We start from the raw sequence: 27,596 nt of genomic DNA, 5'->3' as shown, positions 1-27,596 counted from the left end.
ATTATCAATTTGTATAGAATAACTTCTTGTTAATTGTTACATTAGATTATGTATATACTTCATTAAGAAACTGATACTTCTGAACTGTACTTGTTGCCTTTAAGGAGTTTATAGCTGAATCAGATTAAAAAGAGGCTTTTAGCAGATAATGTCTCTGTTAAGCAAATAATTTACAAAAGGGATTTTGAAATATTTCTGGTTTTGGAGGAATGGCATTATCAGTGTAACACAGGTCTACGAGGAGATATGACTGTTTTGACCTAGGAAATGTTTATAATGCATTTATTAAAGCAAAACTTAACAAGGAAGTATTGTGAATGATATCAAAATACATTTCATTGTAAATAACGTTAAAAACAGACATATGAAAATTTGACTTGAAATATGGTTCTTAAGAGAATATACAGATAGTTGGTCATATGAGTATTACAGTTTAAAATAAGTGTACTGATTCAACAGGTTTATTTTTTATTTTAGCTACAGTGTGACAAGAAGAATAGGGAAAAGCCAGTGTTTTGTAAGTCATCATTTTATCAAGCTCTGAATTGCAAAATACCAATGACATAATTTACATTAATAAAAATTATGCAGAAAGATGGGGAAATGTACCAATATAAGTAAGTGCAGAATCATACGTTTAGAGTTCTTTAGTTATTGCAGTCAAAACAAGTGGATAAAATACCATCAGTATTCTCAACTACAGATGTCATACAGTAACATTTATAATAAACAAACAGGTCAGAACCTATGCTGGCTCGAAAATCCTCTCCTCCAAAGACTACTGCATCCAAATGAAGGCCAACTTGGGATCCTATGCTTAATGTTTCTTCACAGACTGCCTTCAAATAAGAACACAACATGAATTTGGAATGCAGGGATAACAGAGACATGTTACACAAACTCATCTTATTGTCAAAATCTGGAAATCTTTCAGCTAAAATTGCTCCTACTAAACAAAGTACTGTCACTATTGTACTGCACAGAATGTCTTAAAATGACCCATAGCAGAATCTAAAACAATATGTGTGCATATGAATATATACACTGCAGCTACAGCATGCAATACTGGATTTCCTACTCTTTTTTCCCCCGTTAAATATGAATGAGCTTACCATAATGCCATGGATACCACTGTGCTTGGCACTTTAGAAATACATGTAATTACAGTAAACCAAGTACTTATTAAATACTGTCCAAAATAAGCACATGCACTTTACCTCAGTAGTTTATGCTTTGGCATGTAATGATTTTGCATCAGAAACAAAGACCAGAATATCTTTTATTAAATAAATAATAGTTGGATGTTTCAACATGTCGTGAATTCCTTACTGGAAGAATTCCTTACTGGAGAATTTAAAATCTTTAATACGGTCAAATACAACTAAAAGATAGGTACAGGAAGTCAAAAGTGCAACAAGTAGTGCAGAGGTATATTAATGTAAAAACAAGCAGCACTTAAAGGTATTATATATAAAGAAATGCATGCCAACATTATTACTATTTTATATAAGAAGATTTTGATATTAATAGTCTTGAAACATACGGTATGCCTAGAGAGACAGATGTAATTACAACTTGTACTACTGGGCATCCATATGGGAGAGCTGGTGGGATAAGAAATTATTATGATTATACAGTATACTTTAAGCAGCAACTCTCCTGTCAACACCAAGAACTACAGTATTTATTAAGAATTCTTCTACAAAATATCACAGTGAAAAAATTCTAAAAATTTTTAAAATTTAAAATCAGATCTCTCTCTGGGTACTGACACTGAACATGAATGTGTGCATCTAGTAAAGTTGTAAATTATGTTCCAAGATATATTTAAGATCCTCAGTAAGAATAAATGTTTTTGCTTTATATACACATATAGACAATGAGGCCTCTCAACAGTTCTTGAAACACCTCAAATGTACAAGTCCTGAATTACTCTGACACTTTTCTCTGAAGCTTTAGGAGAATAATATTGCATTTCCAGTTAGTGCATTTGATTTTCCATTTCATGATCATTGGTATCTGTCCCCTGTAGAAACACAGGCTGGATACTGAGACTGGGGCCCATTTGTATTTCGTGAGCATCAGGTCAGTCAATGTGTAAAGAATATTTAGGAAGCTTTATAAAGAAACAATCTTTATACAAGGCAGAGGAAAAAATACATTTTGAGCTTAAGGGAACCTGAGAATAAAAAAAATCAGGGGTTCAGGCGTTGGGTAGCTTAGAGCTCCAGCGACACTTCCAAGCGCAGAACACACCCCTATGAACACAAATATGAAAAACGATTATTTGTTCTCAGAGCTATAATACGAAATTTGGAAGTATTTTATGAAGAGAATCCATTATAAAAACACCATGATACTACCACTGAAATGATGAAAAGATTATTTATAAATACAGGCTTATACAAAGTCAACTATGATAGTTACTAAATAGTCAATTTTACAACAACAATTTGAGCTCTCCAGATCATTTCAAAGCATATCTCATATTTTAAAACCAATTAAATGTAAAAATAAGATAAAAATTACTCCATAGGGTTTTATTACATGGTCTGTATGTGTTATCTGGAACTGGCATATCATGGACATATTTTGGATTTTGTCAAGGCCTTTACATAATAACATGAGAAATAAAAATACTAACTTTTTACGGGACTGTAATTCCTTTATTTATTTTCACCTCTCCTATTTAGATAAATTTCTTATTTAAAGGACATAAACTATTTAGCATATACCTAGGTTGCTGATAGGATAAAATATGAACTCTTTACCACATCAAAGTTCCTTACCTCAAAATTGAGCAACCCCATTGCAGTCTCCACAAAAGGGATTAAATTCATTGGTTCTACAAGTGTTCGGCCTTTTAAGTGACGTAAAAATTTGTCTGAAAACTAAAACCAGAACAATATTATAAGTGACCAGAGAAAAATTCATTTACAAATATCCACATGTACGCGCACCTTTTCAGATCTTTCACCTGGCTGCAATGACAAAACAAACAAAACCAGAACTGTAATAAAAAACCTTCAGGCTTTTAACCAGGCCTGTTATGAGGCCTACAATTCTGAATTGCAACATTATCATATATTTTGAAGTTTAAAGGTTTAATTGTAAAAATATTTGCTTAACACCTAATGTAGCTAGATGCAAATCAGTAGGCCCTTAAAAACAATGAAGTATTGATATACCTGATGTCCTGTTTTGTTTCATGTCTAATACTAACATCACTGTAACTGTTCTGCAGATTTCTAAGTGGCATCCATATTATTCATTACGGCACCGTTACCCTTTGTTCAGTAGGCTTTTCTTCATAATTTTTAGCTTACCTAGGAAGGCCTTAAAAAGGAAGTTTAATTCTTTGAAGACCAAAGCTTTCCAATTTTTTCCATGAGACCAGTTCACAGCTAGCTCTGAGCTGTCAGTGGGGTAGCCCAAATTCCAAAATCTATCATCTGGAAACATACAAAAGCTCTTGCACAGATTTTTCTCCTTTCAAAAGAAAAAAAACCCCGTATATTGTAAATCTATTATGTCTCTCTAGATCTAGTAATTTGTGAGGAGATAAACATATCACAGGTATGGTAGAAGATATTTTAGTAAATAAAGACAAAAATAACACATACATCCATTTTAAATTTAAGGAATATGCAACCATTAATGGATATCAAAGGAAAAGGGAATTTTAATCATCTCTCCATTCAGTCTCAGTTGGGTAAATCATATCTAAGAGATTTGCATAAATATAAACCATCAAAGACTTTTCATCTTCAAAGGGGGTTTCAAGACCCTATAAGCTTTGTACTGTAATCATCACAGGTCACAACCCTGCAGGAATAAGGCTGCTATGGCAACATAAAAAACTAATGCTTAAGGCTTAGCATAATATTCTGACTAATAGAAAGGAAACTCATTTTAAAAGCTGGCAGCCTATTTACCAGAAGCTGGATTAGAGGTGTTATTTCCCCTTTTAGCTTCCCCCCCCGCTTCACCCCTCCCCAAAAGAAAGGAAAATCTAATCACTGAGATCTTTAAAAAGCTTTCGAGCAATTTGCAGTAACTTTACAATTAAGCCAAAATAAATCACAGCTTTTCACGATGAAGAATTCTGCCATCCCCACATTTTTCTGTGCATCATCATCATCTTTTCTGTAACTTTTCCCCAGAGAAAAGAAGTCAGCTAAAATATATAGCATTAAGAAAATCACTGCAATTCAAATGCATACGTGTACAGTGTCTTAGGTAGAGCAACAGAAAATAGTAAACTTCATACAGGTCAGAGCATGAACACTGGCAGCAGTGTATTAAAATCATTTCAGCTTTAGTTCTGAAGATCTCTATATGATTTTGATTTTTTTAAATAAAAAAATATTAATGGATGCTAGGGTTTTATAACTTAGCTGAAGGTTTAAATGGAAGAACTCTTTTTAGATTTAAAACATTTTAATAGTCACCTTGTTAGGTTTCTTTAAAAAAAAACCCGCTCCATTTTAATATCTTTTGTTTTGAAGATTAAAAAAAAAGAGAGAGAATTTTTAATTAAATACTGTCCCCTTCCTCTTTCTTTTTATAATTTGTTATAAGCACCAATACAAAAGGTAACTAGTGGAGAAGTTTCAATTAATTTTTTCAAAAGGAGACGATTAAATGTTTCCGGCCTGGTAAAGTGTTCATTTCAGGGAGGGTGGGAGGGGAAAAAAGGAGAGAGTGGGGGGAAACAAAGATTGGGGAGGGGATGAAGTAGCAGGCCTCAGCAATTCTTTCAATTCCAGTGCACACCCAATAGTGTGTTGGGAAGAATGCACACTGTTCAGGATTTGTGGGAGAATTGTCCCATGACAAAGGAGGGAGAGTTACGCTTGTTATAGTCCAATAAGCCATGCCAGTCAAACAAGTACCCATACTAGGGACAAAAGGAAAGCAAGAGATTCTCACACAAAAGAAAACAAGTAAGCCCATCTTTTAGTTGTGCACCAGCCTCCAGGTTTTATGTTTCATGTAAAAAGAATGAGCAGAAAAATAAACAGTGAAAGGCTTCTGTTATTTAAAAAAATTAAACATTATATTAAATTGTGTTATTAAATCCAACAAATCCTCTGTGTTCAAAGATTTATCAAAATGCAACAGAACAAAGTACAGACAGTAAGATGTAAGCTAGTGCTATTTTATTTTCGAACAGGATGATATTAGGTATGAAAATTAGCCATTTGAAAAGTTGGGGGATGGGAGGGACAAAGTCTTCAGATTTCATACCAATGTAAAACATATTAGGTGCTAGTGAGAGCCCTGCCATTTTGGAAGCATGAATATTCATAAATGACAAGCTATGTCTAACACTTACATGGTTGTAAATCCTGAGAGGTATTCTCTAGTTACTTTAACTAAATGGTGGTGTAAGGGGACATAACCTCCACTGGAAACAGGGGAGACTGACGGTACACTATTACAAATGGACAAGTACTGTAATATAGCTAACATATTTGTTTAGTTGTATTTACATATACTATGTTAAAGGCTTGATCAAAGTTAGATGCTGAGATTAAACTAGGTACCAATACATCTTTCATCACAGCTCACATACATTTTAGATATTCCGTACACTTGTGGTTTTTAAAAGTACAGAACTGCATAATGAAACGTTACTCCTTTAGTGATGTTTTGCAGAAATAATGATATCTCTAAATAAAATGCACCTCTTCTTAACAATTAAAACAATTATAGCATAATTAGACCTATTTCAAAGTTTTCTTAAGTAATTTGACATGCCAGCCATTTACATTTCAGGTTTTTATTGGCTGAAAAGTCATTCATGAAACACAAACACACCTGTCAGCAATTAAAAAGGAAGAAATAGAGAACTGTTCAGGAAATAATATCTGTGGTAATTAAAAACACTAGTTAAAAGCTTCCTGTTTGTTCCTCTAGTTGCCCCAAAGAAGTGACCTTTTCCTCCCCCACTCCATTTTTTCATATGTTGCTAACATGTTTTCTCCATCTATAACTTTCCAGGCATGTACATAAAACATATTGGCATAGACAATCTTTTAAGGTATCAGTGAAGGTTCAGAGTTTGGTACAATGGAAAAAGTTAAATTATTATACATTTTCTTCTGTGTTTTGATAATATACTGTAACATCGATATTGATTTTTTTATTGATTGAAGTACTAAGAAAACTAGTTTTCCTTAAAAACTAACGTTGCTATGTATGCTCGGTGTGCAACTCCAGCCTATGCACATTTTAATGGAAATGTTACACCGTTTTCTTAGCCAGACACCAACACTGTCCCATGATAACAGCAACATTCTTCAGAATGCTAGCTCATTGGTCCCAATGGTTCCTCCTAAATTGGCCCAAGGTCTTCAATCAAAAGCTAAGATTATGACAATTTGGTAACTACTCACCCATCTTATTTCCTCAGCATTTTTAACTTTTGGCAGCATCAGGCTTGAAGGAAGAACACTGGACTTCAAAAGCACCTCAAGATCTTGTTCTGCAAGACCACTGGACACTGAATTGATCCTAACACACTTTTCAGTCTGGCCAAACTCAACCTCTTTGAGTGTTTTCACAACTGTCAGCCTTGCTTCTGCCTAGAATATAAATGTTTAAAAAAATTAAGCTTATTTTCTATTGACAGAAAAACCCGCCGAACAGAAAACATGTCAAACTGATGAAAAAAATAGAACCAACAATATAAAAATCTATTTTTTCCACAATATCCATTACTGTTTGCCTTTTGTTAAACCTTTCATAGCCAGTACCTCAGAATTTTAGTTTTAGCACTTTCTTTACAACTAACAGTAAATATCCAATTTTCAGATCTGATTAATAATAGGACTACTACAGTACTTGAAGAAAATATCACATTCATGTTTAAAGGTATTGCAATGTGTCTAACGAACATAGATCCTTAAACTGGCATCTTTTTACACCCATACTTTCCACATAGCCAAAAATGGAATAAGAGAATTGCATAAAATAATAATATTTCCAATTAACACCTGTATTCTTCTTATGGACCATAATAAAATCATGGTTATCAGTATATAAGGACTTATATGTATATTTCTTTTGTCTTGCTGTATAATCACCCTTTTTATCCATTAAACTGTATTAATGCTTGCAATTGAGTAGACAGCTCAGACATGAAAATAATACCATGTAACCCAAAATAATATGCAGATTTTTCTGGAAACTGTGACTGATAATAAGAAAATACTCCATATTATCAGCAAAAATAAAAATTCCAAACACACATTTTCTAATTGACACACTGCTCACAAAATGGTGAAGGAAGGAAAGTTTATAAATCTGTTGAATACTTGATTTGCATTCAGAATGCTTAAATCCTTTGCTGAAATGAAACACTTCTATTGGCGTCAAGAAAAAAGGGAAGGAGAAAAAAAAGAAAGCACTTGAGCTCACTACTTCCTGCCAATTTCAGTTTCAAAAACAAATTCTTTCAACTTGCCAACAGCCCTTAACAAATTCTCATTGTCCAAATGAACACTTATCAAAAGTAGTTTCATTTGTGAAGAGTTTTTATGGTACTAATAAAACTTTAAAGCTTCTGACTCATGATTGTTTAAAAAAAACAGTTTTAACAATAATACAGCCATTTGAGCAGAAATACTTATCTAGAAAACAGGCAAACTCAGAAAAAAATCATCAAAGTTAATAACGAGACTAATACCAATCAGCGAGACAACACATGACAGTAGATTTAAACCAGACGGATACAAATCTCTGCCTGTGAGTAGAGGCAGAAGAAATTTCAAAATGTGGTCCGAGTTAAAGAGTGTGAGGAAACAGTAGCTTCCAGTTGTCAGGTCAGATCAGAATAGGTCTTCAAAACCAGTTTAAGACAGCACTGCAGTGTACTGATTTACAAGGCTTGGACTGCCAATAATTAGGATAAGTTTAGACAGAAGCAAGTGATTACTCTCACCAGTTAAAGTGAAAGAATAATGAAGTTGAAGGTTAATGAAACTTGAATCAAACAGCTTTCAGCTTGGTACTATCATCCACATTTCTCCAAAGATTTTAACATATGCCCATCATCAGCAGGACAGAAAAGGACAATATATACAGACCGAGACCCTATGCTATGATACAAGACTACATTCAGAGGTCATTTCATTAAAATATAAATACAATCAGAAATGTTACTGCTATTGTGAATTAATTCTAGCTGCTGCCATTATGAAATTAATGCACAGGTACACACAGTTTATTAAAACATATTCAGCTGAAAGAGAGCTCCAAAAGACACCTATAATTGTTTGTCTTCTTCAAATTGCGTTATGTGATGTCATCACTGGCTAATACAAACCCCACTAAATTCTCACTGTCAGAGCAGCAAGAGTTGGTTTCTTAGCTGGTCTGAAAGTTTTGGGATTTGGTGCAGAGTGATAGTTTAAAAACACATTCTCCAAACCAATTTATGCTCTTGACTAATGTCAGATAAGATTATCACAGTTTCAGTACATAATGATCCACTTTGCAAAATAAAGATCTTCCAAAACTGTCCACTAAAGAAGCATCCAATTTTAAATGAGGGCATATTACAGGAAAACTATACAATCTGATTATTATTTTTTTCCAAATTACAATAATGAGCAGTAGGCATTCTTGTTAGTTGTTTTTCTGCTCAGGCTGTAAACACCCATCCCATAAAAAGACAGATCATGTCCTTCTAGGTATATTTCCACACAAAACACTTATTAACAGGCTGTTGCTTTTCGTAATTTACATAAACTAAGTGTGCAGCCCTTTGGTACATATCCCAAAATAACCAATAACATCACTGAATTTATACCAACCAACAAGGATGTTATTTTTTCATATTGTAATAGAGAAATATGTTACAGTTTTGCTAACACAGGCGTGCCATCTGTTGGGTTGAGAACAGATTCACTTTCTTAGAACCATTACATTTTATTACTGTCTGCTTCAGAGACAGAGATTCCCCAGCAATGAAGAAGATTCTCTCCCTTGATGAAATACATCTGGCCTTCATGGTCTCCAAATCATGATTCAATCATGTACATTTTAATTATGGACCAGACTGATAGGTACCAACTACCCAGAAGATTCCAGATATTACAGCCAGTCCCAAACAGGATACCCTATCCCTACTTAAAACAATGGAAAAGCTCCCACTGACTTCAGTAGTGTAGGATCAGGCCCATAGACAGGATTACTACAAAATGTTTCATGGGTAAATGGGGGGGGGGGGGGAAGAAGAAAAAAAAGAGCATAAAACATATGGATGAAAAAGGGAAGAGTTTTTACTGCATCATTATGCATTAAAATAGTCTCTAATATTGTTACATAATATATGCAAAAGCTCAACCTTTTAGTTAAACTACTCTCAATTTTTAATAATAGAGAAAAACTTTTGTACTTGATGCAATAATATACATACATACAGGTTATACATAGGCCCTTGATGCAACAATAAATCTGCTTCCAAAGACTTCACCAATCCCCTACTACAAATGGTCAGACTAGTTAAATAAATTTGCTCTGTTCTTTATGTCAGCGCTATACCATAAGATAATTCTCTTCAATGAATGAATGCATAAAAAAGGAGAAAACCTGATCATTTAATGGATTATTCCCTCCCAAGGTAGTCTGAGATTATTGTAGCCCAATTAGTATCTGGATTCCACACTGATTGGGTGTTTTATAAACCAGAGAGAGACAGAAAGATGACTGACACTCCTTCTTGTAAACAATGATATTACTAGAGTATATCAGAGTTACGACTTTCATTTGATAATCTATTCTGTGCATATTTAAATGTAGAGACAGTGGCTAATAAGCACATTATTATATTTGTTCTAATATTTGACTCTCCATAGGGCAGTTTGATTTTTGTTGCCGTGTATTGCTACCAAATTGGGAAGATAAAGGTTTCAGTGATGTAGTACTGCAGATAAATCAACCATCACCAAGACACAGAGACATTGAAATTAAAGAAGGGAATATGCGTGCAGTTGGTTCAATTGGCACCCATTAAAGCTAATAACTAATCATCTTCACAAGTTTCTAGCTCTGAATTATCAAATCTGCAAAGAAAACAACATCCGTCCACTTTTACACTCCAGTGGAAGAGGTGGTCCCTCGCGGCAGGGCTGCACAGTCTCGCCATCTGGAGAATAAATCGAGTGTGAAGTACAGTATAGTTTGGGACCAAGCTCCGTGGCGGCAGCTCAGCAGTTAGTTCATTAGTTCCAAACTTCCAGGGATTAGTGCGGCATCAATTCTACTGTCGGACAGGATAAGACAGACAGAATACGAGATTCAAGGAAGAATGTGACAACTAAGAAGGAGCCCCTTGGGCTTATTTATAAAACTATAAAGTATAAACACACCTAAATAAAACGACTTATATAATAGCATTATCACAGTTTCAGAACATCTGAATTAGTACCCTTTTTTATTTTATGTATTTTAAGTTATATGTCAACGTATAGAAATTTCAGCTTTGAAATGGGAGAAATGTCATGGAACTAAAAACAAAAACAAAAAAAAAAACCACCCCAAACCCTGGATACAACATTAATAAAGAAATAATGAAACAAAGATATTTGGATTATGGAAATTTTGGTACTAGGACAACAAGGTGAAGAGTTATATTTTCTATATTCTTTTGAATTTGATAATGTATTCTGCAAGCAAATTTTCCATTATTATAATTGTTAGAGTTGCATCATCTTGGGAGGTTGGGGGAAAAGACATGTATCCATATAAATATGTCTTGTTGTTTGTGAGTTGTATCTCTATTTCACTTCATCTTCCTGGACACCCTCGTCAGTTTTTCTCAAGACCTCCAGCCCTCAATGTAAAGATAGAATATGTATATAAATATAAAATAAAATGAAGAAGAGGTTAAAGTCAAAGAAAAACATGAAAATATGTTAAAACTGATGTCTGAGACATTATTCTGTTACCATCTCTTCGCTGTAACGCTTCATACTGAAATGCAAAAATCTGATCTGCTACAATGGCAGACCAGAATGTGTCATCCTCACGACAGTCATAATAACTTTGTATGTTTCACACAGCAACAGAAAAATTAAACACTATAGTCACAGTTAGAGTTATGTTTTGTGACACTATTGACATGGTTAAAAACATGCAATTATGATTTAACCTTACTTCCCTGTAGTGGTTTGTTCATACAACTTGACATTGCGGAATCTTTTGTTACTTTCATTAGTGCATGCCGCACAAATCTGGATTTTGTCTTTCTCCAGATTTGACTCGCCGAACTGTCCTTGAATATTCATAATAATGAATGTTACTCTGGCAAAATTAGTTTATGTAAATGGAAAACTTGAATTTCTTTACAAGCCATGACTCCTTGACAGAGGTGATAGTTGTATAAAATGAAACATTAGGCCTCTTGGTTTCTGGTTTACAGCAGAGAATGGAGTAGAACGGAAAATCATATTCATTTTCAAGGAAGCAAAGAAAAACATCAATGCAGAACAATTTGTTTATCTGCTGAATGTTTCTGAAAACAGTAGACATAGTTCATAATACCTATTTTCTATTTTGCACCAGTCCAAGATTTGAACAACCTCTGAAAGAATAAATTTTCATTGCCAGGCTTGTAAGAGGAGAAAGGACCTCTACTGTATGTTTTACACAGGAGGTCAGATTAGATGATCACAATGGTCCCTTCTGGCCTTGGAATCTATGAATCTATGCATTTCTATTCTTCCTTTGCAGTTTAGGCAAATAAAGATTTAGATAATTACTGATAATTACAATACTCTGCGTTCTCTCTTAGATCCTCTTCCCTGAAGCCTTAAAAGCCTTTTTTCTAATCATTTGTTTTTTCAAGCCCTTCCTCTTTTACACTGTCCCTTTCGCTTTTCTGATCGCGATATTCTTCAGAACACAGTGATTCTTCTTACTGTATGCATCTATAGTATCTGACTCTCTTTCTCTCTGCTCTGCTAAGTGTCTTTATATGCTCTCTGTGGTCTATCAACTTGAAAACTGAAGCAAATTATTGAAATAACCAGCATTATGGACTAACTTGTAAAGTTAACTGTGCTTTGCTAGGAAATTTAAAGCCCTTAGGCACACAGCATTTTGTTAAAATGGTTTTTCTTTCTAATGATCCAACAATACGCTCTTGAACAGCATTTTTCATACTTTTTTCTTTTTTTAAAAGGACAATATATTTTAAAGCTCTCTATGGCTGATTGGCAGCTGCTTGCTGCCATTTAGCCTCACTGAGCCTCCCCCCCAGTGTGTACATGAGTGGACTCCCTGAAGATACCCAGTGGAATCCACCTGACATCATCAGAGTTGGACAACTTCCATATATGACTGTCAGGAGGTGGCTTGGCTTGAGCCTCCACAAAAGTGAGGGAACCAGAAAATTAGAATCTAAATTCCACAAGGCCAGCAGCCCAGAACCCAGGGCTTATGAATCCTGATTAAGCTTCATGGATGCTGGACTATGTAAGTTTGCTGAAACTCTGCAGAGCCAGGATAGTTGCTGATGAGAGAACTACTGCAAGTGATTTAAATATTTTTACAAATTGTGTGTAAAATAGTTTTTCAGACTTTTATATATTTCATATAATCAAAGCTATGTGGCCTTTTAACTAGAGATCACTATGATGAGGTGTATACAAACATGCCAGTAGTCTTAAGACGTAGCCTAAATCTCTCTTTATGTGTAATAATAACAATACTTTGCTCTCATATAGCACTTTTTGTGTGTGTGCACATTGTATATATTTTGGTTTATGCATTTAGACTGTGTGTACCAACAATATTGACCAGTTTTGTAATAAACTTCTATGTATGATAGGTCCAATAAGCTAGAATAGCCTCCTCGTTCATGGACGAGATTCTATATGCCAACTTTTATAAACACTTATGAAAGAGATGTAAACAACCTTTCAATTAAAACAAATCAAACTAACACTAATTTCAGGTGGCTGCAAGATGTACTCTCTTTACTTTTTTTCCAGCTTTCTGAGGATGGTTTTCACTGTGTGACAGATTAGCATCACAAACGAAAATTCTTTACAAGCATTAGTGTTAATTAGTCTTCCTGGACAGTATGAATGAGCTGCTGCATGATGGAATGATGCAACAAAAAATTCTGTCTGATGTAATCAATAATGAAACATGGCAACATGTTTATTTACAGTGACACAGGAACTCAACCATATGTCCTCATGAATTATTTTTATTTAAAAAATATTGCCTTGGTATAATATATAACAAGTTAAAAATGAAAATGTTTACAACTAGGCTTTTTAAAATCAGTTACTGTGAATTAAAAATGCATTTTTTGTTGTTGACACTGTTAATAAATATATCAGAGTACTTGGCACTCTAGCTAAATTAAATGTTAGCAGGAGAAAAGTGACTTGCTCCACGGGCTGGTTGTTGATGCAATTATTTTAAGTGAAGGACAGATCAACTGTCTCAAAGACCAGGGAAGGATTATGTTCTAAACAGCCATTTAGTCATCTCTTCCATTATTTTAATAAAATGTTCAAAACCAAAAAGAAATAATAAATATAGGCAAATGAGGAAAACACAGTGTGAAGGAAATAATTAAAGGCCAATAAAATACTAGATGGAAGGGGAAATACAGCAACTGCGAAACTAGAATTATACGACGCATCTGTTACAAAAAAAGGTAGATGCTTCCGTGATTCTCCTCAAACCATAAGCAGAGAACACAGAGGGTCAAAGTCCTTATCCCTGTTTATTCAGCAATAGCCAGCCCATCAGCGCTAACAAGCGCTGCAGAACCCTCTGTCGACCAGACTAACCGATGCTGAGGAAGAGTCGGCCTGCTGCAGAAGCGACGGGAGGAGGGAACCTGCACCCATTCTGCAGGCTGGAGCCATGGAGCTGATCAGTGGTGGGGAGACCCAAGTGATGGGCATCCTGAATGCCCAATCAGTCCATCATTCATCCCAGACCTGCTCTCTCTCTCTCTGCTGGGGCTGCAGTGATTACTACCGCCCTAGGGCCACACTATCCCCTTGTGCAAGGGTGAGAGAGAATCAGGATGGGATGCTATCCTCTTGAAATCCCAAGAACATATCATACCCTGCAGGGGATGATTTCAGAGATGTTTGCTTGGGGTTGGGAAAATCTACTTCTTGTAGGTTCCTAACTCTCTAGCTGACAGTTCAGTTTGGGGTATTTCAGGAGAGATTGTGGATACCTAGTATCTTGCCTTTGAGCTATTATTTTGCTCTTGATCTGTGTGTCACACATGGTGGACATAATATCTGGTAAAAACTGGGATCAGCCCTGGTCCAATATAATGCTTTCTTGCCAAAAGCAATAGCTGAAATATTCCACACAACACCTAGCTTTAGACAAAATGTCAGCATGCTTCCGCCTGTGTTTGATTTGTCCACCATCCTTATGTAATTTCCATAACCGTTTAGTTTACTATCTTTAAAATTCTTGAATGTAAAGAAACCATTGTACAGATGCATGTTCTCTGATTACAATTTCCTCTCATACACGAAAATGGTCAATAGCTTTAATAGTTGCCAAAAAACTATTCCAGGTGGCACAAACATTTCTCTCTGCAGCTGTATTAAGCCTGGCTGTATTAACCCACTACTTTTCCCATTCCTTCTCTTTCTTGAAACAAAACTCCCACTAATGTATAAATACTTAAATCTGTCTCTATCAAGTAAGGTGTTTTGAAACAAAGTGAAGCCAACACTTGGACCAGTCACATGTGCTTTTCTGAACTCTACAAATGCTGATTCACACTTCTGTGAACAACCAAACAGTTTTCCTTACTCTATTAATTTATGCAATGGTTTTTCTATATTGGCAAACTGTGTAATGACAATTAATAACAGGAGCAGAGCCCTATAAAACTCCTTACATCTGAGTGTTTAGGGAGGCAGTCAGCTCTGAATTGCCTCTATTGTTATTTTTAATCAGAGGACATATTTTTCTTCCTGATAAGTGGCCAAGGGAAATCACATCTGTCTCAAACTGTTCCTATTTTCTTGGTTCAATTTCAAATTCACATTTGTAAGTTTATCACTGTCAATCTGTAAATGTGTGAGTCTTGTTCAAAGGATTTAGCAAACACCAACAGGTCTTTTGGATATAATAGGCTGACAGAGGCTTACTATGCAGTACTCCCTGCAAGAGCTGTTCAAAAGCAGAAGGAATGTTGTACAATCTAGAACAGGATTTTCATTGTATGGCCAACATTTTAATACAGAGATTTTCTCATGGACCACTCGCTCTCCTTTTTGTGATCACATAATTCACCTGAATTTCCTTTCACAGTCTCATAACATCCTTGTGACAACTACAGTAATTGCTTACATGGAAGAGTAATATTAGGAAAGTATTTAACATAATTTTAGTTGTCTTAATTCAGTTTAGAATCTTGAAATAAGTAGAAGCCAGTACCATGTGACTAGTCAGCTCTCCACTGACCATAGTGTGGGAAACTGATCTAGAGAGCATTACTTTAAACTGCTTAGCCTTTCTCTTGCTTCAAAAGAAGACTTCTCTCTGCCTTATGGATCTACTTCTCTGTTAATAGTTACTTTAATGAAGATTCAGGGCCAGATTCAGACTGAGCTGGATTCTACCTCAGTAATCCAGGGTGCAGGGTTCCATATGGTGGAAAATCCACTTGGAGAGGGGTTGTGGTGATGCAAGGAATCCACAAGTTCCATTTGCTATGAGCCAGTGCATCCGAAACATTAGGTTTAGCACATCCTCTGGGCAGCCTCTGCTGACAGGGCTCCTACAGACTTCCACTGACAACTTAAAATTGCTCTCCCCTCATAGAACCTCTGAATGGAGGGACTACAGGGCCAGTGCCATCCACCCTTCACTGTCATGAACATCTCGGGGATGCAGCAAACTGCATCTCCCTAAACAAGCAGTGACAATCTGAGCCTCTAGTGTATAAAACAAAATTAATCCTATCGTTCACCATTCATGGCAAAGGGTAAGAATCTCTCATTACAATTTCATTTGGTTTTCTATACACCAAACAAAATCTGATGATGCAATCTCTTTCCCTGCCTAGAACTATAAGCAAAGCCTAAGAACCGATTGAAAGCCTTCTCCTATAAGAGACTGGCAGCTGATGAGGTAACTGCTTGATAGGACAACTCTCCCCAGTGCCAATTTTGTGTGTTGTATATTAGCAGGGCAGAATTACATACATCTTATGGACTAGGAGGTAACAAATTTTGATTGTTTATCTGACAGTTTTTCAAAACTTTCTGCTGGTCCTCATTTAAGTATTCCTCTCTGCACTGGAATAAATCCAGTAAATTCTTTGAGCTTTACTTCATCCCTTTTTTCCTCAGGAATTATCTTAACTGTGAATTTCCTTTTGATGGAATCTATTATTTTAAATTATTACATTGTTTTACAGGGCATTAGTTACTATAGCATCTGGACATACTTTACATGGCTTAAAGATAGGTTTATGTACCTGTCCTAGTAAATGAAGTAGATAAACTATTGTTCTCAATCTACATCCCACAGTTGTAAGTCACAGTAGAATGAGATACCTGGCCAGTCATTTAAGTACCTGAGATTTCAGATTTAATGCAAAAATGTGTGTTTTGAATATGTTTGTAAAAGCAGCCAGGTTCAGAGTTAAATGTAGATCAGAGTGAATTCCAGAAGTATGATCTTGCTACTAAGAAAGCCCAGCTTCTGGTTTCACCAGAGTGAACCCATTAGAGTCACTTCAGATTCTCTTACAGTTGTTACCATCATTAGAATTCTCGCTTGTTTCAACTTTAGCAGCTAGAATCACTAATCACTAGGAGTCTGTGTTTCAAAACAGGCCTCCCCAGCTACTATTTTTCCTTTGCTGGAAAGTTACTTAAGCATACACAGTACTTAGAAGATGCTTTTGGCCCCAGGAGTAGGACAACTAGCTAAACTGCTGATTAGTTACTTATACAATTTTTGTATCATCTGTATCACTCCTTTCATGGGAATTTCCCGGGACTGAATTTGCAGAACCTTTTACTGGCATTTGCAGAACCTTATACTGGCGGTGTTAGATACATTGAAATCCCAAAATATATTAATTTCATTTATTGTATCAGTCCCTCACACCTCAGACTCAAATTTCACAGGTTCAGCTTTTAAGCTATATTTTCCTCCATTTATGGGCTGGTGCTTCTTTGCAAATCAGTGTCAATAAGAGACTAATGTCACCAATCAATTTTGGATTCTAACATTTGTAGCAAATCTGTGCTAATAAATCTTAGGACTCATCTATATAGAAGTTTTGTATGTATTTAAATATATTGGTTTAGAAGCCAGAATAGTTAAATCAGTACAATCCCCTAGTGGGGTTACAGTTATACTGTTAGGAGTTGCTTATAGCAATATAGTTTATTCTTGTAAATTTATATGAGCACCTTTATATAAAGAACTTTTTACACTCTATAGGGTTGCTTCAATTTAATTATATTGGTTTTAAACCAATTTAGGTAAAACAGGTACAAAAACTGCAGACCAGTTCTTAAATTCAAGTCAGTGTTCACAAGTCTGGCATAATTCATATTTTCAGTTTCAAACTCCCTTTATTGTTGTTTAATCACCTAGATTTAAACAAAAATTATAGGACTAGCCATACCAGCTAACTAAAGATCTGCCCCTTTGACTTGATTTTAACTTGTTCCTTGAACTTGGGGAAGGGTTGCCAATAGACACCTGTAAGATCTGTCCTGATTTTCCTTAAATGCATCAGCATGCTTTCCTTTTATGGCAACCAGTATTGCTGTACTAGCATTTGACAGGATTGCCCTTTATTGCAGAACTGATATTGTATTTTATTTTGCAAACTGCATGTGACATTTTTTCCAAACTTCTCAGATATTTCCTGCATCTAATTAGAGTCCCTTTTCTCATCACGAGTATTAGATTCAGAATTATACTAATAAGATTCAGGAGATTTTCCTTCCACTTTCCTCAGAAGTGGTTGTTTTTACCTCTGTCCTGCTGTATAATTCTAGTTCTGTAGTAAGCTGCACAGTCTCACAAAGTTCCTCTGCCTCCATTTGTCAATTTTAATTTGTAGTCCTCTTCCAGTTGGGCACCAATATATCGGCCCATTGCTAGTCCATCCCAGGTAGATGCTCTGGTATGTAGTTATGCTGTCAGCTACATCAATCTGTACAGGTTCTCTGATAGCTCAGGTGAACTTCTTTCCTCCTCCTCCTTGCTCTTAGCTGGACTCTGACCAACTGAACCTGATGACTGGCCCTCAGACCATTTTATCAAGGGCTTGCACTAAGTCTGGAGAACTCAGTTTTTTTTCTGTGGATAAAATCTGCAACAGTATCAGACCTAGTCCACTTGTTACCAGATAACTCCTCACCCTCTTCCACCCCCCACCCATTAATTTGGCATGCAATGTTACATTAGGCTCAAACTTCGGAGGAAGACCTCCCCTCAAAGGCAGTAAGTTTCTGCAGCACTTTGAGACGGGACAGTCTGGTCTCCCCTCTCTGAGCCCTGCAGAATGCTCTCACATCCAAGGACACTGTGTTACAGCATAGAAAAGCCTTGTAAAATGTGTGCCTTTTGCAAAGTCTCTTTCTTTTCCCATCCCTCATTCAAATTGTTAACTTCCAAAGCGTTCTGAAAACTTAAGAACCTGGCAAATCACTTTGAATAGAATATCTGAAGGACCTCTTGGATATTTCTCTGTTAGAAAATTTCAGGATGGTCAAAGATTTCTTTCTTTTTTATTTCTTGGAAATGTTAAGGTCTATTATTTTCAAATTAGTGGTCTTGGTCACTGCAGTCAACTTCTTTTTCTTATTTCACTGCTTGTTTGTCTCTTCATGATCTTCAGCTAGCCTCTTTTAATATAATTCTCATTTCCATCTGAGTGATTTGATCTATGCTTTAAGATCATCTTTCATATGTTGCTTATTTGGCTTTATATCTTCTTGACCAGGTTTCACAGCTTTCAATTCTGTGTTGGCAGTTTCTTGGCCAGCTTTCATTTCCCATTGACCAGCTGTAATTTCTGTCTGAATATAAGCTAAGTCCTCCATCTCCGTTCAAATAAAAATCAGTCAACCTTTCCAACTAAAAAATAATTATCATCCACTCAAACACAAGCTTTGTAACAATTTCCAAGTGGTCAGAAATAATAATAAATTACGGTAGTCTATTTTATTTACAGTAAACTGTAGAATAGGATTTGAACATAAATGTATATTAAATTAATAAAATGGCACAGCTTTAGTCCATTTATTCACAAAGAGCAATTTTTTCCAAGGAACAAATGCTGTATTTTCTCAGACAGCATATACACACTCCTGTTCCACTCCAGTTTGTTTGTAAGTGCCTATTCTAGTGATAGTTATATAAATGTTAAACAACAATGGCAACAGCACCAAACAGCCACAACCAGTTTGAGCCCTACTTTCTAGGTGCTGTTTAAATCTATAATGAATGATAGACCCTGCCTCAAAAAGCTTACCATCTATGAATTCTGTGTGTCAAATACTCAGCTCAGCTATTTTGCCTCGGGAGGTTATATGAGTAGTTTATCGCCTTTTTGTCTAGATTCTCTTTATCTAGAGATGGCTTTCACCATTAAAGGAAATCCACTTGAATTTAAGTGGTTTTAGTGAACCTTCCTCTTAAAGACAATGATGTGTTGAGTATTTTCAGGGCTTGTTAGTTAACCCAATTTAACTTTCAGGCAGATATTTTTGTTGAGGGGATTCCTTTCCATTTTATATAGAACTTGTTTTATTCAGTACCTGCCAGTTCTACTTTTTGGTCTCTGGCACCGTATATTCTATGGAAAGAATGCAAACAAAGTATTAGAAATGTCTTGTTTCCATTTTTCTCTTCTGCCTTCTTGACTCCCAAGCATCTCATAATCTTCACATGCTTTAGCTATATTTCTTTCACCAATACTAGACAAACAAGTTATTGAAGTGTTTTTGTTTGTTTTTGCCATTTCCCCCCTCGCCTCCAGTTGACGTTAATAAAGCATTTAACACTCCACCAGGCGGGTTAATTTACTATACTGGTAAATCAGGCTATTTGGAGTGTCTTGAAACACTGACATGTTTTCAGCTTGAATATCAGATGTCTCCATCCCAAAGGAAAGAATTCTTGCCAAAGCTTTGTTTATATCGATGCCAGGTGCAATCTGGCACAACAGTGGTAGTGACACATGAACACTAAACAGTTTGTAAAAATTACGCTTCCAAGTGAAATCTGTATGCCATATACAAGAGCCAGGTAAAAGTCCTACTATTCCACTAGTCTAGTGCAGAAAGTATTCCTTAACAGAAGAGCAAGGTATTAAACTGGCTTCTAGGATCTTTTTACCATTATTGGTGACTTCTGAACTTCAATTTCTTCACTGAAAAATTGTTTTTATTTTGCTTCTTTTAGACTTTTCATAGCTGTACTGAGCAGAAATATTGTAAAATATTTTTAAATAATTACTACGCTTATTGCTTTATTTTGTTTATGGAGCTTATGTTTACAACACACAAAAGAAGCATCTCTTTTTCTATCTTATCCCCTGCAGCGACCAATCCTGATTCAGTAGAAATCTGACAAACATACTTAGTGCTGCAGCACTTATGTGCCTTGAAAAAGATTTGCCAGATTGAACTACATCCCAGGTCAAAGATTAGCCTGCACTCATAAAGGTGCTCCACGCTAAGGTAAGGTTTAGGTTACTAATAGGATGGTTATTAAATTTAAAATTTAGGGTCAGAGTTCCTAGACACAATGGTGGTAAAGGACCATGTGAAATGCAGCCTTTCAGAATAGGTTATTTAACGAACATGGCTTTTGTTTTGTGATTATATTCTAAGTGGGAAATATTGAAAGATTAAGGGCCAGCTGACATAAATCAGCATACAACGGAGCTACAGCAATTTACATGAGCTGAGGATCTGGCCCTTAGAAATAAATTACACACTGGAGCAGCACAGAAATTCTTAATTTAATCACAAGAACAAAATTAGGACTAACTTGCTATCACTGTTATTATTTCTATTATAGTAGCACCGGTCCTATAGAGGCTCTAAGCACTGTATAGACATATATAATAAAAGACAGACAGTCCTTCCCTAAAGAGTGACAGAAACAAGTGGAGGGAACAAGTAGAAGAGAATGTTTTAGAAAGACTAGTTGTGTGCACAATCCATAGGTGTCATAAGCAAGTAAGTAGCAGTAATATTAGCTCACCCCCTGCCTAGCTGTGATCAGCTGGCAGGTTCTGTAGGTATCACAGCAGAAGTGAGTCTTAAAGAGAGATGTGAAGGAAGATAACTAGCAGTTGTATGGAGTTTTTCAAGTCGTTTTCCCTGGGTGTAAGGGGTAGCATGAGATACAGTGCCTTTAAAATATAAAACAATCAATTTAATACTTGAACTCAAACTTAAAAAATCATGAATTTTGAATCAGTGCCTCAGTAGAAATGGAAAGACTCAAATTTGCAGATGGTAAGTTCCTGGCTGAAGTTTGAAGGGTCTATATTATAATGGGAGAAAATATGACTATGTACACTTTCTTCCTTTGTCCATCTGCCACTCTTATGGTCTAGTGTGGGGGTGATTATATTTAAATTTGGACCGTTTGCAGTCTGATTTCTCATTTCTGCAATTATGTTTGTCACCAAAAAAGTATAAACGGGTTTGAAAAACAACAGCAATCATGGTATTGTGTGACTTACTAAATAATGGAGTCACTGCAAGGCAAGGCAGACTTCCATGGGAAAGATCTACTCACATCTACCACTAGAGTGTATGATGTCGTTTCTAGTGGCTGTGTGTGTGTGTGTGTGTGTGCATACTGGGGAGGAGGGTATATTTACAAAGTTTGTTGGTATTTTCTGGAGTTGAAGATGTAGCAGCAGCCATAAAAGGAGAGCAAAAAATAATTACTGCAAATGAGATACTAACACTGATGTTAAATATTTAATGTATTAATATTTAAATGTTATGTAAAGAGCCATCTTATTTCACAACACTCCATTGTTATCCCTTCTTTATACAGGAAAATTATATGCTAGTGATTGTGTTTGCCAGAGTTTTCTTCTCCCTCATCATCCTACAGCAAAAATGTCTGACAAACCGTGGTAACTACCAGGAAACAATGAGGCAAAATGAAGTGCCAGTCATAGCCAGAATGAAGACCCAGCTTGTATACTTCTTCCTCAGTCCATATTCACCCTCAGTAAAAATTATGTATGTACATAAAAACCCACATACAGACATACCATTGACCTCCCACGTAAACAAACTATGGCTAGTATTTTCTTCTGGTCAAACCTCACCTCATTGTCTACTGTAAAAAAGTAAAACATCCCATCCCCAAAAAGAGAATATGAACTTACCATAACCAGCAGCTTATAGCACTCTGGTTGGAAAGTGTCCAGTGGCAGTCTCTGTTTCAAGAGGAAACCTTTCCCCCTACTCCAGGGGCATGGAGTGTGGTTCTACTGCATAGAGTTGGGGGCTGACTTTGGGAAACCAATGCAGGTGGCCAGCACCCCGTATGCAATGGCGTATAGCTGTATGAGGGCTCCCTATCTGCCAGCATGTCAGGTTTCCTTGGGGATAAGGGTCAAGTCAAGAGAGGAGCATATCTATGAATACACTGTTCATGCCCCTCCTGGAGGAGTGCACAGACTACTTTATCTGAGCAGGTCTGCCATACCAGGACTAAAAGTGGAGAAAGTGAAGATCTCCATGGACCAGGGTGGGAGAGGGACATTAATGAGGGGCATGGATGGATGCAGCTGCCCTCCTACATTCCCGCTCTCTCTCCTTTGCTGCACCCCATCCCTTCTCATCCACCTGCCTCCCCTTAGTCGCTCACCCCACCTCCCCCACACAGTGTTAAACTCCAACCGGGCTGGTTAAACTCCAGGAGCAGGGGAGTGAGCAGGGATGTGTGCGGGTGAGATCTGGGTTGATATCATCAGGATTGTGTAGTGGGAGTGGCAAGTGGGCTCTGTCCCAATGTGTCAAGCCACCAGCAATTGATGGGCTCCTTCAGCCTCCACTTTCTGACACACCTGGGGTTATAGCATCATGAGGAGACTTTGATGATCCTATGGCTCTGTACCCAAAAACTCAGCTCCGCTGATACTGCTGTCTCAGTGCAAGAGGGATTCAAGGCATCAGTGCTGAAGAAGTGCTTCAAGTGCTGATGCTGGGTGCAGAGGGCGAGGACTGTTCCCCACTGAAGGCTCAAGAAGGAGCTCTGGGGTCTTCCACACCAGACCTCTCACCCCAGCATGCAACTATTTCCTCAGATCCCCTCTACACCCCCATTCAATGGCCCTGCCTTTCCAACGCTCCACTCACCCTACGTGAGTCCTGAAAACCCAGGCTTCCCTTGATACACGGCCCTCACTTCTCTTGGCTCTCAACAGGGCTGCTGCATGGTGCCCCAAGGAGCCAAGGCAGCAGCAGCACTGAACTTTGCTTCTCCTTCCTCCTGATCCCTGCGTGCTCCCCATTCTCCCCCCAGGCCCTCCATACTGTCTCAAAGACCCCTTTGTCCTCAACAATCCTCCAGTTCCCTGCCCCCGTACTCCTTAGTGCCCAGGCTGTTTCCCAGGGAGCCAGTCTAGCAGCACTGAAGGGTAGAAGCAGCTGGCCGAACCTGTCAGTTAGCTCAGCTTTTCCATGTAGAAAGGGAAAGTAACAGTTCTTATGTATACATTTTAAGAGGGGCCTAAGTGTGAGATGTTATGGGAATGAATGTGCGTGGGTGCTTTTAGGGATTGTGATTCTTTAACTAGAGGAGTCTGAAAAACATTATAATTTGAGGGGAAATTTAAAAGGGGCTCATTTTTAAAATGTCGTTCTGTCAGAGTTGGAAAATATTTAAGCAAAAAATAAATTAAAAAAAACAAAAACAGAAAATTCAACTGGCCCATAAGAAAGAGTGACTTATTGGAGACTAAACTCAACTAATAAAGTATGACAGCATGGGATTTTAGTTCTGTATATCTGCACTGCATCTGGGAGTGAGCCTTCTAGCCTGGACTAATAGACTTGTGGTAGTGGGGCTCACACTAGCTTGAGACATTGTGACTTGGACTGGACCTTGGGCTCTCAAACCTAGATATGAGGGTCATAATAAAGTAATGACCCTCAGTATCACCTCCTTTCCTTATATCTTTTACTTTTCTTTTGTTTTTCCTTCTAAATTTAGATTCTGTTATACTTGGTGGGTCATATTTAACTTTCATAGAAATGTTCTCAGTCCAATATAGCACGTAGCTGGATAGTGCAGTATAAATTCCTCTTCTCTATTCATGTGCAACCCAGGTTTACATGATACATGCAGGACTATAGTTTTTTTTTAGCTATGTGTTTTTAAATATATAAAAATGAATATCACTTTTAGATGAAGAAGATATAAAGGTCTGTGCAATATGTGCCAGAATTCTGAGGATCAGATTCTGCAGTTAAAATTGTAGTGTAAAAATATATCCACTGAATCACCACTGCCTTGCACCTTATTTGTCATTTACACTTGCGCAAAGTCGGTTTAAATTCTACTATTCTGATTTGACAGCATTTCACACCCACTTTGCACTCACTGTGCACAGGTGTAAATTACTATACAAGGTGCAAGACAGTGGAGAATGAGGCTTATAGATATAATGATCTAGAATGATGTAATACTTATTTTCAGCTGAATTGTGATATTTATCTTAACTAATAAGCATACACAAATTAGCTCTAATTTGCATGATGTGTTAATTATTTTACTCACGATATTGGCTAATGTCATGTTCAGATTTCATGGTAATACGTCTATGCCTACTATTAAGAAGCAAATTCAGCAATGAGTTGAAAATAGCTGAGCTACTGAAATGTCTTTCAAAATCTGTCTTTAATGAGAAAATAAGGAAGAAAAATATATCCAGTTAGGAAGTAATTATGGACAACATTTTCAAGCCTTGTTGCTTAAATTGAGGCTCCTAAATCCATGTTTAGGCACCTAAATAAAGTGGTTTGATTTTCAGAAGGACTGAACAACTGCAGCCCTTAGCAATGGAGCCTTTGCATTAGAGACAGGCAATTTCTGTCAACTAAGTATCTTGTGACTTGTCTACATGGTGCTGCTATGGGGGCGTGAATCGTAGAGTGCTCTAATGTATTGCACTCTAACTGCCCCATGTAGAACCTGATGGTGCAAATTAAAAGGTAGTTACTTCATGTTAACATAGTCCTGTTTGAAACGGGACTACATCAACATGAACCAGATATCTTTTAGTTTTCACCAGCAAGGGTTTACATGGAGCTGTTAGAGCACAATATGTTAGACCACACTACAGTTTCCCACCTCCCTGGATAGTCTGGAATGTGGTGCCGTTTAGACAAACCTTACTTGAGACTTCTATTTACCTGATTACCTAGAGATTCTGCATCTACAGGTTCTAATCCTAGCAGACTTGATTCAGCCCTTCCTTCTTCCAAGGAAGATGTATTGTGTTCCATGGACTCTTCTGTATATGTAATCATTTGAACAAACCCTAGTGGTGAAGTTCCATTTCCACAGCATGGTTTCAAAGACCCCATGGCACTTATTGAACAAATAAGAGTATGCCCCAATATTTGTGGCCAAAATGTTCTCCACCGCATCACGGTAGTAAAATGTCTTGTGCACCAAGTATCTTCCTAGCTAGTAGCTCCCACCACATACAGAATCCAAAATCCTTTCTTACTGTGGAGAATCTCAACATTTATCATCATAAGAAAATTACGCTAACAATAGTGGATCTTCAGAATAAAGCTGAATATCATGTTAGACTAATATTTTTGATGAGCTGAACATAGGAAGGAGATTTCATGCTCTACTGCTTACTGATTAAGAACTATTTATTTATTTAAACTTATTTTAAATACTTCCAGAGCTCTGAATGGATGCATTTTAAATAAGTCAAAACAAACAAAATCAATAAAATTCCTGAATAAACTTACTCTGAAAAAAGAAAAGGAGTACTTGTGGCACCTTAGAGACGAACAAATTTCTAACTAAGGTGCCACAAGTACTCCTTTTCTTTTTGCGAATACAGACTAACACGGCTGCTACTCTGAAACCTGTCATTACTCTGAAAAGACACTCTGTATAGACTGCACTGTGAGGCTTCATGATTATTGTTATTCAATGACTTCCAGATCAAATTTTCTCCATTTACAAGAAAGAAAATTTTCTTCTAACTGCCAGCACTGCAAACCTGGGATTCCAGCAAACACAAGCTATGTTCTTTCTGGTTTGAATTACTGGCATCACCAGTAATATAGATACCACAGACCATGTTCAAATTCTCTTCAAATTCTGACGTTGGTTATGCATGGGCAAATCCATGATCTCTTATAGGGTTGTTAAAAAAAAAAAGGAGTAATTGTGGCACCTTAGAAAGTAACCAATTTATTTGAGCATAAGCTTTCGTGAGCTACAGCTCACCTCATCGGATTGTGCAGCAGGTGTAACCAGAAGCAGAATTTGGCCATATTACTGAAAATTAGTTAAAAATTCGATTGATGATGGATGAGCCGTAACAGAATCCAGCTCTCTCTCTCACTCAGAGGTGAACTCGTACTGCAGGGCTAACAGGAGTAAAAAGTAATAAAAACTATTTTTGTCATTCTGGAGAACAGATCTGCTTTTGAATACACAGAAGGACCAGATCTACTGAGTAAAAAGGTTACAGAATCAGACTTGGTATCTGCAGTGTGAACCCCTTCCACTCCCAAGCCCTCAGGCACTGATCTGAGATGAAAAGATTGACAGGACACTGGAGTTGACAATCAGCACTCCCAATTTATAGAATAGTAATCATATATTCTTACAATATCAAGCTATTGCAAAATGGAATTAGGATAGAAAAATGGGTATGGGGTTGGAATGACAATTTAAGCAATTGCACGCTGTACGAAATTTTAAGCCTTCAAGACTTCCTTGTTTATTTGATTCCAGATCTCTGTTTTAATTAAAATTAATTTTGAAGGGGAAAACAGGACTTGAAGTTGTCTTGGATAGCAAAACTGTCACGTGGACCATAAACAAAAATAAATGACAAAACACTTATAAACGGCAAAATAGTGAGAGAAATGCCTATTGTGTTCCAGTAGGCATCTATGTTTGTTCTTATTTACATCTTCACTAATTGATCTGGAAGAGGAAGTAAACAGCATGTTAATGAAACTCACAAATTACATTAAAATACGATGAACTGTAAATACCAGTAAAGAATGAGAAATAATACAAAGGAACTCAGAGATTAGAAACAAAATCCAAAACCACAGATAACCAATGAGGAAGATAAGCCAGCAAAGCAATAATGCAAAAAAGGACTTAGGGCTGACACGGGTGTCAAATTAGATAAGAATTTACAATGTGACATGGTAGCAAAAAAACCCAGTGAGGATGCATCATGACACATAATGGAGAGGTAAACATCTCCCTTTCTCTGTACAGTTTTGGTGCAATAGCACCTGCAGTAATTTCCCCCTCTCCCGAATTCTAGGCACCTCATTAACAGAAAGAAATTGATAAAT

At 36.7% G+C, this 27,596-nt stretch overlaps 1 protein-coding gene across 2 annotated transcripts in view; it reads right to left on the bottom strand.

Annotated features, from left to right (window-relative positions):
• Positions 1-27,596, bottom strand: part of CLYBL (citramalyl-CoA lyase) — a 230,756-nt gene that overhangs the window by 23,613 nt on the left and 179,547 nt on the right. For both annotated transcript variants that reach the window (XR_013345626.1, XM_077813002.1), the window contains exons 4-6: positions 6,402-6,590; positions 2,790-2,891; positions 746-839 (exon numbers count right to left, since the gene is read on the bottom strand). Coding sequence is in view for 1 of the 2 variants with exons in the window: in XM_077813002.1 (XP_077669128.1) it covers positions 746-839; positions 2,790-2,891; positions 6,402-6,590 (385 nt within the window). In the remaining variant the exon portion in view is untranslated. The remainder of the gene's footprint in view (positions 1-745; positions 840-2,789; positions 2,892-6,401; positions 6,591-27,596) is intronic.

Source organism: Eretmochelys imbricata, chromosome 1 (genome assembly GCF_965152235.1).
Source record: "Eretmochelys imbricata isolate rEreImb1 chromosome 1, rEreImb1.hap1, whole genome shotgun sequence".
NCBI lineage: Eukaryota > Metazoa > Chordata > Testudines > Cheloniidae > Eretmochelys > Eretmochelys imbricata.
The sequence above is the reverse complement of the archived record's forward strand: the minus strand, read 5'-3'. Positions and strand labels throughout refer to the sequence as shown.